The sequence below is a fragment of the Netta rufina genome (assembly GCF_964035555.1).
Source record: "Netta rufina genome assembly, chromosome: 1".
NCBI lineage: Eukaryota > Metazoa > Chordata > Aves > Anseriformes > Anatidae > Netta > Netta rufina.
The window spans coordinates 162,490,626-162,505,252 of record NC_140123.1 but is presented as its reverse complement, the minus strand read 5'-3'; the positions used below and the strand labels follow the sequence as shown (position 1 = coordinate 162,505,252).

General features: G+C 41.0%; 1 protein-coding gene across 6 annotated transcripts in view; it reads right to left on the bottom strand.

The window, feature by feature from the left end:
* Positions 1–2,363: 2,363 nt before the first annotated feature.
* CNOT4 (CCR4-NOT transcription complex subunit 4) overlaps positions 2,364–14,627 on the bottom strand; it is a 73,466-nt gene continuing 61,202 nt past the window's right edge. For 3 of the 6 annotated variants that reach the window (XM_084306891.1, XM_084306888.1, XM_084306889.1), the window contains 2 exons: positions 4,498–4,710; positions 2,364–3,741 (listed from right to left, as the gene is read on the bottom strand). In XM_084306891.1, the coding sequence (XP_084163017.1) occupies positions 3,440–3,741; positions 4,498–4,710 (515 nt within the window). In that variant the 3' untranslated portion in view covers positions 2,364–3,439. The remainder of the gene's footprint in view (positions 3,742–4,497; positions 4,711–14,627) is intronic. The other 3 variants (XM_084306892.1, XM_084306890.1, XM_084306893.1) reach the window with 1 other exon arrangement.

The following is a 14,627-nucleotide window of genomic DNA, read 5'->3' as shown; positions in this document are numbered from 1 at the left end:
CAGAAGTTGGCAAAGGTGCTTTAAGTATGGTTAGAGCAGCCCTCTTGGGACGCCGCATTGACAGGGGGACAGCTGCTCACACCTGATGGGGGAGTAGGAAACGGATGTTATGGATGGAAAGGAAATTCATTCAAGGGCTCTTCACCTTACCTAGGAGGCGACATACTCCTTGCTGTAACTCCAGAGATTTGCAGTTTCCTTATTACAAGTAAAGGGAGCTATAAACCTGTGGTATCGTCCCAGTACTGTTGACCCCAGAATTACTACACCAGAACAGAATTCCTTGAAAACGCAGCAGAACCGATACCAACACATTCACTGATAATAACTCCCTTCCTCCCCTCAGCACACATTCATACTTGTTTTGGAGGAGTCAGATCCATCCTCTTTCTCCAACTTATCTCTACCAGGCATCTTTCAAATGCGTTGCTAGACCAGGGTCACCACGCTTTCAGTCACGCAACTTCCTGGGCCTAAAGCAAGAGCTGCACACGTTCATAATATGTGTAACAACAGGCCACGCACCGAGATAATCACAAGGACAAAACAGATGCATGAACTTCCTCCTTTTAGTAATGCTCCCTGTACAGAATTACTTGCAGTAAGAACAGTCCACCAAAATCTTTTGAGAGAAATTAGCAGAGCCCCTCACAGCTGAGCAGAGTGAAATGCCAGGTAGTTTCCTGAGCAAGGGCACAGGAATTAGCACGAGAGAATAGATTAAAAATAGGGTAATAGAAGCACAAGCCGCCCCACTGTCCACCTAAGCACTGATATAGTTTAGGGTTACAACACCGGTGTTACCCAGCAAATGTCTTTCTTTATGGGCAGAAGGGGCAGTACCAGACAGAAGAGCCATTCTGGTTACAAAATTTGTTGTACTAAGTTTGTCAGCAGGCCAACCACAAGCTATCATACAGCAGCAGGGAACAAGCTCTCTCCTGAATAGCTGAAGCCTCTCTTTAGAGGTAATAGACCACAGGCACAGTTTTCCTTCAGTCCATCCTGAACTGCCAAGGAGACAAATCAGGAAATGATGAAGGTACCAAGTTTCATGAAATTGCTGTGTGAAATAGGAAGCAATTGCTGCTACTTTAAGAGTTGCAAGCTTTGCTTGTTTTCAGGGTAAGGAAGAGAACCTGTCTGAAGAGAAGTATCTGTAACAAGTTGGGGAGAGAAGCCCCCAGCACCTCCAGCACCAGAGGTTGGCTTCCCCCACTGCTTCCCTGCCGCCCAGGCCCCACCACAGCAGAGGACGCTCCCAGCCCACAGCCGCTGCCAGAGCAGTGGGCTTCTGCTGAAAGCAGTTACAGGGGGGATTGGGCTGACTGCGTCCCAAGAACTGTCCTTGTTTTGGGGAGTGTTGGCATGAACAGGGTGTAAGCCCTCTTCCAAGTAACCAGGGCACAGGGCTAAGCTGCAGCAACGATGCCTGCCCAGAAAGACTGCGTTCAGTTCAGCCCTCAGACAGCAAATACAGCACCGAGAGTAACGCAGGTAAGAGCAGAAGCACCAAGCGGTTTTGTAAAGCAGGATGTTTAGAGTAACTTTGTGCAGGTCCAAGAGCTGGCAGCAGGAGGCTGGCTTCCCCAGCCCAGCAGCTCAGGACTGCTCTTCATGCCAGTGCAGTTCTGAGCTGTGAATTCCCCTTCTCACCCCTGTCCACAGGGAACATTTTAGGAGGGCAGCCAGACTGTACAGCTGGCATCATGTGAGAAATCCTTTGCACAGGCACTTGTAGTAGCTCAGGCTCCCAGCCATCTCTCATGAGCTATGCAGCAAAGACTTCAATCCAGCACTCAGGCATAAGGTTGCTGGTTTTAAATACCAAAACTGATCTCTGGCTGGATGCATAAGAACTTGTTGGAGGCTTTCTGTATGCTGAGAGCTCTTCATCCCTTGCTGCACAGTGAAAATATTTTACACCTTTTTTTTTTTTTTAAAAAAAAAGATGCTGAAGGAAACAAGTTGTAACTAGAATTCTCTTGCCACATATTCTAACATTATTATATGCTATCTGTCCCAAGTGACATGGTAGTGAATTGAGAAACCAAAACCAAACTTTTCATGCTTCAGATTTAAAAGGATGACAATAAAGGCTAAAAACACTCATCCTCCAACTATTAGCTGAGTAAAGACAACAGACTTCCTTTAAAAAGATTAACATTTCTATGCTTTTTCCACCCTTCAATACAGAAGTCACCATGCAATGCAGCATTTCATGAAAAAATTGCTCCAATTCGGACAAACAGGAGGAAGAAATCTTGCAATGACATATGGCTTTACATATGGCAATACTTCAAAATCCAAGTTTTTTGTTTTGTTTTTTAAAAGAAAGGCAAACACAAAGTCATCATCAAGTTTTGTTTTATTTAAGATTTTAGTTTTAATTCTGAAGAAAGAGGTACATTTCCTTGGTTTTAGTTTTAGCGTTGGGTTATAACCATGTTTATCTGTTTCTTTCCTGTCTTTTCAATACTGCACAAACGTCCAGAAACTACAGGGTTAAGTAAAAGCTGCAGGCAGAGGAGGTCAGAGGTTGCTCCTGATGGTGATCATGTGGCCCCAATGCAGTGCTATCCCAGAGTGCCCTAATCAGGTGAATCTTTGTTTTTTTTTATATAAAAAAAAAAAAAAAGAAAGAGAGACTGACAGAGGAGACAAAGACTGAAGTAAATATCACTCGTGTTTCAGCTGCTTATAATTATATTATGTATACACTAGGTATTAAATCTGTGAATACTTTTAAAACATTAAAGTTTACTTTAAACCTAAAGCCAAAATTAAAAAAAATCTTATTCTCCCCTCTTTAAACCACTCTTCAGCAACATGCCAGTTACTCATAGCTCTAAGTGTTTTGTCTTTCAACACACTTCATGTCAAACCTCTTACTGAGTGACACGATAAAGTCGCCTTTTTTGAAAAGAAAAAAAAAAGACATAGCATTTTCCCTGTGTAGTGCCACACTGAATGCAAAAACAAATATTAGGCCACTGCTTGCCCCACATGTTCAGTAACTTCATTTAAATTAAATACCTTTTCCATATTTCTGCACTGGATTCTGCATTGCATTTTTCTCCTATTGTAGACCGGCACTTTTCCACTAGGCAGGAATACTCATGTGCAAAAAGACATAAGACAGTAATATTCTCCATAAGCATTGAGGCTGCATTTTGATTTCTCTCTCTCTTTTTTTTTTTTCTCCTTAGGATATTTAGGAATTATTTCAAACAGTGTATTTCCAACACTGGCTTCAGCAGAAACTTAACAAAAAGATCTGGTCATGACCCTGCGATGGCATTGCATTTGGGGGGGAGGTTTGATCAGGAACTGGATTCTTCAGAAAGAAAGATATGACAGGGAACAGTAGGTGGGCATAGGGAGGAGTCAGGGTGGGACACTTCCTGCATTTCTAACGTTTTGTTTTTTTCCACCTTTCCTAATGACGATCCAGCGCTGAGCTCTGTAGTAGATCTGTGGGCGTTTTACTGGGGGGTCTGAAGGCTGTCTGAAAGCCTGGGGGTGGGGAATGGAAACTGGTGGGGTTTGAAGGAGGAGAGTAGGGATTCCAACTGGCTCTGTGCAGAGGGATCTGTGTGCCGAAGGGGTTACTGTGGTGTGTCTGTGACGGCGCTGCACTGGGGCCGTCCACCTCTGTGAGGGCCTGAAGAGATTTTAGCCAATGTGGAGGATTGTCGTCTTGAAGGGTGTCTAAACTGTTTCCTGTGGATGCTGGGATACCTACAAAGAGAAGAAAAAACAGGATACAAGCAAGTCAGAGCAGAAGCAATAAGCTGAGCATGAAGGAGGTCAATTTAACCTAACACAACAGTGAGAAAACATGATTAGTTTGTACAGAGAACACGTTTTACATTATATATGCTATCCTGCCCACAAAACATTTAATATTTAAATCCAGACAGGAGAAAGTTCCCCCTCAGAGCACTCCTTTGTAAGATACACATTTTTCTATTGAGCGTTCTGCACGAGGACTGCGACCCTGTTTCCGTGAGCTTACCACACCAAACCCTACCTGCGCCCTGCATGCTTCTCTTCCTGCTCTGCCTACCTGAATCATGCTTCAGCCTCTCTAACAGGGAAAACACAACCAGACAGCCTTATAAAATAGAGCTTTATAAACAAGTGGAGTACGTCCCTTTTTAAATAACATAGTCCAGTTACTGATTCCAGTGCCTCAGGACCAGCGGCGCACAAACCGGACATGCCATCCTGCAGAAGGGACACCTAAGTTGACCCTACAGATAAGCACTGATCACCCTGACTGCCTGCAGAGGTCCTGGACATGCACTGCAAAGGGTTACGTGACGCTTTTCACCTAGCGGTTCCACAAAAATTCCTGGACCCTTGAGGTTTTGTGGATGGAAGCTGGAAGAGACCACCGCATACTTTTTTTTTTTTTCCAAGATGTAAATCAGTTTGTGCCAAATACCCATTTGATGGTTTGCCAGCGGAGCTGAAGGAGTGAGAAACGATTACCTGTGATGATTGCGGGGTCCATCCAGCTGCCAGGGCTGTCCCAATTCAGGCTGTCGGTGGTGGCAGTGTTGGACGTTGGTACACTGTGGTTGGCGTTGGAGGGGGAAGAAGCATTGGGCAGTCCACCAAAGTTGATGTTAATGTTCGGTAGAAGTGCCCTTAGCCCGTCCTGCCATTCCTTCATATTTAAACTCTCTACAGAACTGCTGTTGTCTGGGAGATTTACCAACAAAAAAAAATGAAAGATAAAAAAATAAAAAGCTGAAGTTAGAAACAGATGTCCTTCTTTGGTGGGGTATGGGATTTTGTTTTTACTTGTTAAGCTAAGCATTTAATATTTTCCCTGTCCAAAAATTAGGGTAAATGTTTATATGGTTGATGAATTATCCAGAGGGACTGGCAGGTTTTAAACCGAGTGTAAGTGGGTGGGAGGAAGATTTAACTCCTCCCCCAATGCATATTTCCCCATTTGTTTTTTCAGTTCAGAGGCTCAAATAACGAAGGGCACAATGGCTCCATTATTGATTAGAGAAAACCTACCAGATCCTTTATGAAAGGACCTCTAGTGTAAGCTAGATAACCCAATTCATCTGCTTTATTAATGGTCAGCAGGTTCGAAAGGGTTGTTTTCTTTGAAGTATATTAAAATGAAGAAAGGCTAGGTAGGGCTTTGCTATAGAAACCGAACATGATTAAATTTCCTGAGGAACCAGGAGGCAGGGATATATCACAAAAGTTTGTTTTGTTAGAGCTTGCTCATTCACAGCCCTACAGATGTTCTTCCGAAGAAAACAGTAACTAGGTTCTCATGAAGCTGGAAGGAACGTGATTTCCTCTTGCAGTTGAAGAACAGTAGCAAAAATTCTTTAGAGACCCGTCAGAGTCATTTCTGGCACAGCAACATCCTCAAACTTTCGTTAGAAGCAAACCAGCTGGATACTGCAACACTCAAATCTGAACTATTTGGCAAAGTTTCAAGGCACGTATTGAAAACGGACAACAGCACGACTTGGCTATTAGCACTACCGCAAGTGATCCCCATAAACAAGTGGCAAACCATGCTATCTAGAACAGACTATCGGGTTGTAGGATCCATCTCCTGCTTTAGGAATCCCAACGCAAAACAAGACAAGAGCATCCTAGTATTTTATCTGCCAATACTGCAAATTGATATTAAATACAGCTTTCTGTCAAACATATTTGAAAGGAGAGCGGTGGGTAGCATGCTGGCACTACACCATGACAAAAAATTAGAATACAGACTTTAAGCCTTCTCCACCTGTCCTAATTGAAGAAAAGACCTTGATGTCAACTAGCAGCATTACTATGGAATACATACAGAACACTGCTACTGCATCAACAACTGAGGAGATTGAAGTCTTCACAGAAAATTAGAGGATATCACTAACTTGCAACTTTGGAGACTGAAGAAAGTAAATTCACTTGCTATCAAAAATTTCCTTGGCAATTTTTGTAAAGGGCAATGCTCAGAAAGAGCTGATATCTCCAGCAATCCCCTTTTTGTAACACATTCTTGAAATCCTGTGCTTTCACAGTGAACTCTCTGTCCCAAGACCAAATTTATATACATACATGTATTTACATATATGAAGACAAAACTTAAGATGTTCTTTCTGTACAGAATTATAGCAACTTAAATCACAACAGTATGTTGTATTTCAGCCCATGCCAAAACTGAGCTTCAAAATTACTTACTATGCTGACCTGCTATACCCATTTCACCTATGACGACTATTGGGACAATGCATTCATTTTTAACCCTCAGCATGCTTAACACAGTTTGTTCCAGCACAAGCATCTGTGTGATCCAGTGCCCACAGGCAGCAGGACAGCAGCTGAAATCTAGGACATCTGTGGCCAGACTGCTTCTGCACATGGAGCCTAGAGAGGGACAACGCAGAAATGCGGAGTGCACTACAGAGACCGTCCTATTTGCGTGGACAAGTCTGTGGAGTGCAATTTGACTGCTGACTGATGTTATCCCCACTCACTGGCTAAGGTGCAGCAACCCCTCTTCAGAGGTTAGCACATGAAGTATCTCAACTAAAATGAAAGAGAACTTGAGCACTACAGTAAGCAAAGAAATAATGAGGCAAGAAATCATGTGGTAGTAGTAAACCCTAAAGCTTGCCCATTACTAAATGGGCATGCTCCATCTACAGATTCAAATTTTACGTGCTTCAGGAGAAAAAAGGCCAGGCAGTAACAGAACTGCAGCTGTGCCTCCAGCAAGTAACTCAGAGCAGCTTTTAGTAACCTTAGCACACAGATGTGAGAAAAGCAGCCCGGCATCCCAACTTCAGCATGACCATGTGCACACAACCATGTGAAGCAACAAGTGTGTTCGATGGGGCTGCTCTGTAAGTCACATTGGAAGAAAAGAGCGGGCTCATCAGTGACTGGCTCTAAGCTCATTTAGCATGGAGCCATAGTGCATGCAGCTGATTTTCACCTGTACTTTCATTTCTTTTACTGCAAATCAAACCCAGTTCCTGTGCTCTCCAGAACTCATGGCAATATCAATGCTCACAAAATATTTTAAATAATTTGGTGTTAATTACTTTTTCATTCAGACCTGTATATTTGCTTGATCCTGAGGTTGAAAAATTTGGAAGTTAAAAAAAAAGTGCTAGCCAGAAATATCCTTGATAGATTTTTGCCCACAATCCTCTCAACATCCATAAGCCTATGAGATAAGTTCCAAAATTCAGCTCTCCGAACAAAAATAGCCGACTCACCGTCACAGAAAGAACTGTGACAGACTCCCCAGGGCACAGTATCAGTTTCCACTGTTTTCTTACCACTGCTTCCAAAGGCTTGTGCAAGGAAATACAGCTCACTTTAATTACTTCTACTGCGGAGGCAAAAAGCATGTACAAGATGCTTACTAAGACCACATGTAAGCAAACATACTTGTAACACCTGTGAGTTGGGGATCTGCAAGCTTGTGATGATGATAATCACTGGTGTTACTAACCCCAATACGCCCTCAAAGCCCATGAGACAGCAAATAAGCTACACACCTGCAACATGCCTGTACGCATACACACACTGATAAATAATGTCACCAAGAAAGTCTAATGAAGTCATAGCCACCACAAAGAAACAACTTGTAAGAAAGGGGATAGGGAAATAAATATGGTATGGTATTAGGCTACCTTGGGCTAAGAAAAAAATATTGACTATTGTCATGTTATTGCCATATACAAAACGACAGAGTACTGGGTACATAAGAGTCCAGAAGGATAACAAGCATTTGAAATACGAGATTTTTCCATGGAACCTTTTCAAAGAACAGAAGAGGCTGGCACTTTTTGTTGAAGTGACGGGCTGCAAGGCAGGCACAGTGTACCATTAGTATTTACTGTAACAGAAGACAAGACAGACACAGGAGAACTGTCCTTTATCTCAACTGTCAGTACAAAATCCACTTACAATCACAGAATGCAAGAGATCGAAGCTCTAAAAGGATTCAATATTTATATATTTTTAATTTATTTAAATCTCATGCTCCTAGGTACAAGCAAATGAGAAAATTCCAAGAGATGCTACTTTCCCAGACAGCTGTGTTTTATGTGACTAAAAAGCAAGCTATGAAAAAAAAAAATACTGCTCTCTGATAAAGAAAAAGCAAGCACGACATCACTCAGGTGCCTGTAACAGTCTTCTGGCTTGCCTAATAGAAGCACTATAAAAAACAAACCAGCCAACAAACAGATACGAGCAAACAAAGTTGCTCAGCTTCCTCAGACTCACTGCTTCCAAGGAGAGATGCAGCAATTACTCTTGCAATATGGTATTTGGGAAGGGGTTACAAGCATTGACGGTTATGGGTAGATGGGATCGGCAGAGATTGCAAAGCCCTACAACGCCTCCTGCACTACTCTGACTGCACAGTTACCGGCTGCGACCAGCTAGGACAGCCAGTTACAAAGCACCCTGATGCAAATCAGTGCCTGAGCAATCTCAGGGCACCACCCAGCAAGACTCAAACCACACAGTTATATCAGCATGCCTGTGCTGGAGTCTGACAAGTTTTAAACATGAGTCTAAGTGAAAACACAAAGTACTTCCACCACCTGCAGAAAGTAAGTAAGACTCTCAGCAAGTTCATTCGTTTTGTTAATGAAGTTCATGCTTGACCATAAAGCTAGTACCGTGTTTATAAACAAATGGGTAGCTTCCCATTACTACAGATCTACTAAAAGACATTTTTAAGTCATCTTTCCCAACTTTACACCTTGCTACCAAATAGGTTTAATTTTTAACTGGCTAGCAGCCTTCTTGGTTGGACACCATAACCTATGAACATGAGAACCAACACGCTACTCCTCTCTCTCTCAAAGAGTGGAAACGTCTCCTTCAACAGCCTCACCCCAATTTAAAGCAGGATGTCAAGGGACAGTGGGAAGACAGAATCCAAATACAGTTCACAAAAATGAAAAGGTTTTATACACCAAGATAAACTGGAAGCATTTTAGAGCCTCCTCCCTTCCCACCCCACAGCCTTGTCCCCCAGACAAGAGAATTACCTAGTGAAGCTCCCCTGAAAGCGCCACTATTTGCACAAAAAAGGGCTCACAGACAGATCACAGACTATATTAAACTTAATTTTCTCTTAATGTGCATTCCATAATCCCATCTGCTCTAATGGAAACCTGCGCTTTCAGAGGTAAACAGACCCCACAGTTCTGGCACTGAACTTCTCCATGTTTCCGATGTAGTATGTCATCATGAATGGAAGCGCTTGTACCTAAATTTGAACAGTTAACAATTGTCTTAAACTGAGCCAACAAGGGGAAGAGAAATGCTTCACCACAGACATAACCTGTTTATCCATCCACCATAAAGCAAAAACACTTAGTTATTTTAAAACAGAATACGACTGGGAAGTCTGATCTGTATAAAGCTGGTGATTTCATGATTTGTTAATGAAGTCACTGCCCCGTCATGACATCCTAGCAGCCAGTCTGCTAGTCTTACTGCACTGCCTTTTTTATCTGACATGTTTTGACGTTGTTCCTTCATATCAGGTAGAAGGACATGTATTTGGGGAAGAGACAGTAAAGGGGATGATAGGCAAGCAAAAAAAGCATTGGTTCATCGTACATAATCAGTACTTGGGAGGAAGCTTGCTTCCTCCAAGTTTCACCACTTTGTGAATTCTGACAGACAACACTACAATGCAGACCATTTAAAACACAAAGGTATTTCAAATTTGGCTACCCCACTTGATCTTTTTTATATCAAGGACAATGGGATAGCACGTCTCCCAGCTTATTTGGTGGGAGGCAAACCCACTGAAATCAACGTCCTACAAAGACTGGACCCTTTCAAATCTTTGTCCTAAATCCAATACGAGACTATGATCAAATCTGTATCAAGGCTCAATCAGCACATTCTTAAATAACTAACAAAGATCACAAGACCATCACATTACATGAATGTAAAGCAAGTGCAGTTCTTTGCCAAAATTATATTCCAAGCTAATATAAGAGCCTGATTGTACTAATTGCATAAAACTTAAATATCTTTATGCCAGGAGTCCTAACTGTTCTGGTCCTCCTGGAGAGCAAACAGTCCTGCAAATCTGGGTTGCAACTGTTTGTTTATTTTTGAAGAACCCATCAGTATGCCACGTGTGTGACTGAGGCATACAACAGTGCTACAGAAAAGCCTCAAATAAGCAGAAGAAATTCAGAGGGAAACCACTGTATGAGGGAAAAATAAACCTCTTAGCAGCGTTGTGTAACTGCACAAGTTAGGAACAGAAGCACACAGAACACCAAGGTGTGCTCAGGACCAGAACGCCCACTGCAATGACCTGTTAGGAGGCCCTTATGAAAGCTTCAAGGACACTGTAGTACAGTAACAGTTTTGAAGCCTTGGCAAAACAACCAGATTTACAAAGCTGGGCCCAGGACAGAAAAAAAAAAAAAAAAAAAAAGGAACAAGAAAGGACCTGAAGGAGTTCACCAGGAGTTTTTCCCTACTTGATCAGAGCTAAGCATGGCCACCACCAAAGCATACCCTTGGTATGACATCCCTATTAGTCCCAGCCTGCACTCTGTGCTACTATTTTAACAGATACCACAGGTAGCCTGTGCTTTCCATGAAACTTCCACGAAACAGGTCCTTAACCTGTTCTGAAGTGATAGAGGCTTCTTCATTTTCAGCTCAAGACTCCTCTCTACTATTGGCATTTCTCTTTTGCAAAAATATGTCCAATATTTCACTCTGTAGGGGGAGAGAGGAGAGGACATTTTGCTCCATCCTAAAATGAAGCGATTCCCATCACACTAGAGAAATTCAAAAACCTTTCATTCAAAGTCTCTATCATCATCAGAACAGTGATGATAAAACCATACCTGTGTCACTTTAATACAAGTGAGCTTGTTTGCTCATGAAATTGAGTGCGTAAAATTCTGCTCATACTGCTGTGGTCTGAAGGATTTCACTCTCAGACTTCATTGATTCTGTGTTTGGGATTTCTAGGAAACGTACAATGCTTAAACTAAATGCCAAAGCAGCACACAGATTCACGATGGCCTGAAAACATCACTGTCAGAGTAAGATTGAATCTGTCCACATTTGAACAGCAGCACTGCTCATCAGGGATACAAGTAGCCACTTCATGTAAGGGAGATACGAAGTGACAGGAGTACTGGAAGATAAAGCTGCCATGGAAAACATGTAAAAGCCTCACAGACATTCTCTAAGCACCAGAAGCAAGTTGGTGATCGAGGAAAACAGCTTTCTAAATATCATTCCCCAGAGCAGGTTTCACAGGAAAGTCTTACGGTCACGAACTCACAGAGCAAGGGAAACAGCAATACATGTACAGAGACACAAAATTGGATTTGGTAATAAAGAGCACTACTCTACTCTGAACTTTGAAGTAATGCAAGTAAGGCAGCTTTTATCTCAATACCACATTGATTTCTATGGTTATATTAATCCCAAATCTACCCAATTTAATAGATGTCATGTAAATCAGAAAGGCACTCTTTTTCACTTAAACTGCACTTTTTTTTTTTTAAAGATGCCAGTAAAGCAAACTATCAAGTACAAGAATATATTGATTTCTAAACTATACATTTTGAAGGAGAAAAAACTTTTCTAAATAATCTTCCTTTCTGCTGAAGGTCTGACAGTATAACCTTTAAGCTTTCTTTGACTAAGTAACTATTAAGACAGATATTCAATAGGAAGATTCATATTTACTTGTATGTGCAGTGTCAGAACTTAAATCAGGTTTGAGAAAAGCAATTTTGTATTAGTATTCTGCCCTTGTGACTGACTTGTACTTACCACAGTTCAAGAGACCAAATCTAATATATAATTATAGCAGCCAGCCACCTAATTCTAAGCCCTAAGAAAATTTCAAATCAAGATTCTTGCTCACTTTGAAAAACATGCTGACTTCAAATCAGATGTTTTCAGAGTATCCTGGACTATTCCAGCATTTTTATTACTTTTTAATTATTTATTGCTGAAAGCATATAGGATTCCAGTGTACGACCTCAATCAAGTTGGGGTCCACTGTCCTACCTGCAATAATGACATTCTGTAGTACTTCCACTTTAGTCAGTAAATATCCTTTTCGTGTGAGCCAATTCCTCATCCAAGAACAGATCTCATAAGACTAAATGCAGTTCTCATCACTGATAATACCAAATCTTAATGTAAACCTAAACTGATCTCATCAAGACTGTTAAAGGCACTGCAATGAAGAATCCTACACACGGAAAACTGGACTTAGAAATCCAAAAGACATACAATTTCCATTTACCTGAGGGAAAAAAACAATTTTCACTTAAGTATACCTGCTGCTTACCCTTAGTTTCTGCATCAGATTTCAATCTTACTAGGTTATCCTAACTGTTAGTAAAAAAAAAAAAAAAACAAAAAAAAAAAAGGCTTTGACCTCAAATGAAAATCCTTTACATGTACTTGTGGTACATGCATATGTGAGTATAAAACAAAGCACGGGATATTCCCCATGGTCAATACAGTAACTAGAACTGGTAAAGAAAACTGATCTTCAGTGTCATGATCAATAATTAGCAAGAGCCTATACAGTTACGAATTCAGGATTCCAGGAATTCCTAACCAATCCACTGATGAAGGCTGCGAGAACAGCATTAGTACAGTACATGCATACATTAAGAAGTTACAGGCACGTTTTTAATTTCTCCATGTATGCAACCATTACAGCTGAGGTGTATATATATTTCATTCTGTGAGAAGGTTCAAGAAACCTAAAGAAAAACAAACCCCCCATCATGACAGTAATTCTGATTACTAAATAGTATCCTCCAACAGAGATGACCCACTTTAAATTCAAATATACACATATGTAGGTATAGTTTTTAAATTGGTATCTTTGGGAACAAGCTAAAATTCAACCGAGGCTGTGACAGGGAAGGAACAAAGAGATGACAAAGCAGAGAAAAGAGAGATTTGGTGTCATTCCGAAGGAAAAAACACTTTTCATAACACTGTTCTTTTAATTGCTGTTGTTTCTTTAGGGTATTTCACTTACATTCCTGAACTATTACAATTTTTTTTTTTAATTATGCTCAACTTTTCTCAGTGGCTATTCAAGTTGATTTACTTAGAAATACATTTATGTAGAAAGCTTATGAACCGTGTGCTTTTTGTTAAAACTCAGCCATAATTAGAATTTGTAAAATCAACTTGACCCAGAAAGATTTGAAGTTTCAAGTCCATTCCCAAGATGTGGTCTCATTTGACACCACTATTGGTTTGATACAGCTTTTATAACATTTGGTGAACTGCTCTGAAATAGTTTAATAGTGAAAAGTTCTTGCTTTCATGCAATAAATTCAGTCTACCACCCCTAAAATACAGGCAAAGGCCACAGTGCTCAAGCAGCTAAAGCTTCTTTGTGAGACTACTGGGGACACAGAACAGTCAGGAAGGGCTGACTTGAAACTCCCTCCCCGTGTCTGCTTCCCCTGCTTCTTGTTGGGGAGTTACCTGAAAGCTGTCAGGACTGATGGGCCAGGGTGCAAATTAGGTGAGCCACACGGGCCAATTTCAGCCAACATAGCATTTGCTTGGAGTCTAGCTATGTTAACATGACTAGTCATTCCTCTGATGTGCTGCAGCCAAGAAAAGTTGGAGGGTTTTTATTTTTATATTTACATCGTCACATTTTTCTTTCAAAGGAAAATTAGACATTTAAAAAACAGGCAAAAAGAAAAGCAGGATGCCTGTCCTTAACTGCCATCCCTAATAATCTTAGGATTAAACATTTTCAAAAATTTATTAAGAGCTTGAACCAAGCTCACAGAGATGAAGGAATACGTATTTATACAGTAAGCTTTATTTGGAACATTATCTCCTGTACAATCTTAAGAAAAATTCCATAGGATTTTAAAACAGTTGCTGTATCAACACCAAAAAGGCACCGAGGCAGGGGGAGGTCAAATGAGACTTTAAGACAGTTGGAGAAATGGCAAGACTTGAAGGATAGGTGCTGGGGATGAAGTTTTCAAAAAGAATGACAAGATTATGTTGCTATGGAAGACAGGACTTACTAGTGAATGCATAAAGTATATGGGAATTGATGAACAAGGTAACAGAGGTATGATAATGAATATTCACAGCAGGCTTTAAACCATGTGATTTAAATTGGCTACAGATTTAATATTTTAAAAATAAATCAGAAATCTCACTTCCATACACTGTATTTTAAACCTAGCAGCATTAAAAATACCTCCTTGCACCTCTGGAGTAAGGGAAGCAAGCAAGCCAAAAATTTGTTTCCAATTGAATTTGTTACATATGGTGCTGAGCATTTCACCTCTTCACTAGTGAAATACAAAATTAATCAGGACTGGAAATAAAGGGAGGAAGAGACAGAGCTTGTAAGTAAGCTCTGACTTTCAGGGGTGGGGAATGCACGCAGGAATAAAGGATTTCCAAAATAAGCTGGGAGAAAGGGAAAAGGCCCAAGAATCCCCATGACAAGATACTGGATACCTTGGGCATAAGAAGTGATGAGAGGAGCAGAATATTCAATGGCAGAGATTAGACCAAGAATGGCATCGTATTTGCTGATGAAAACAGCACATGGGATC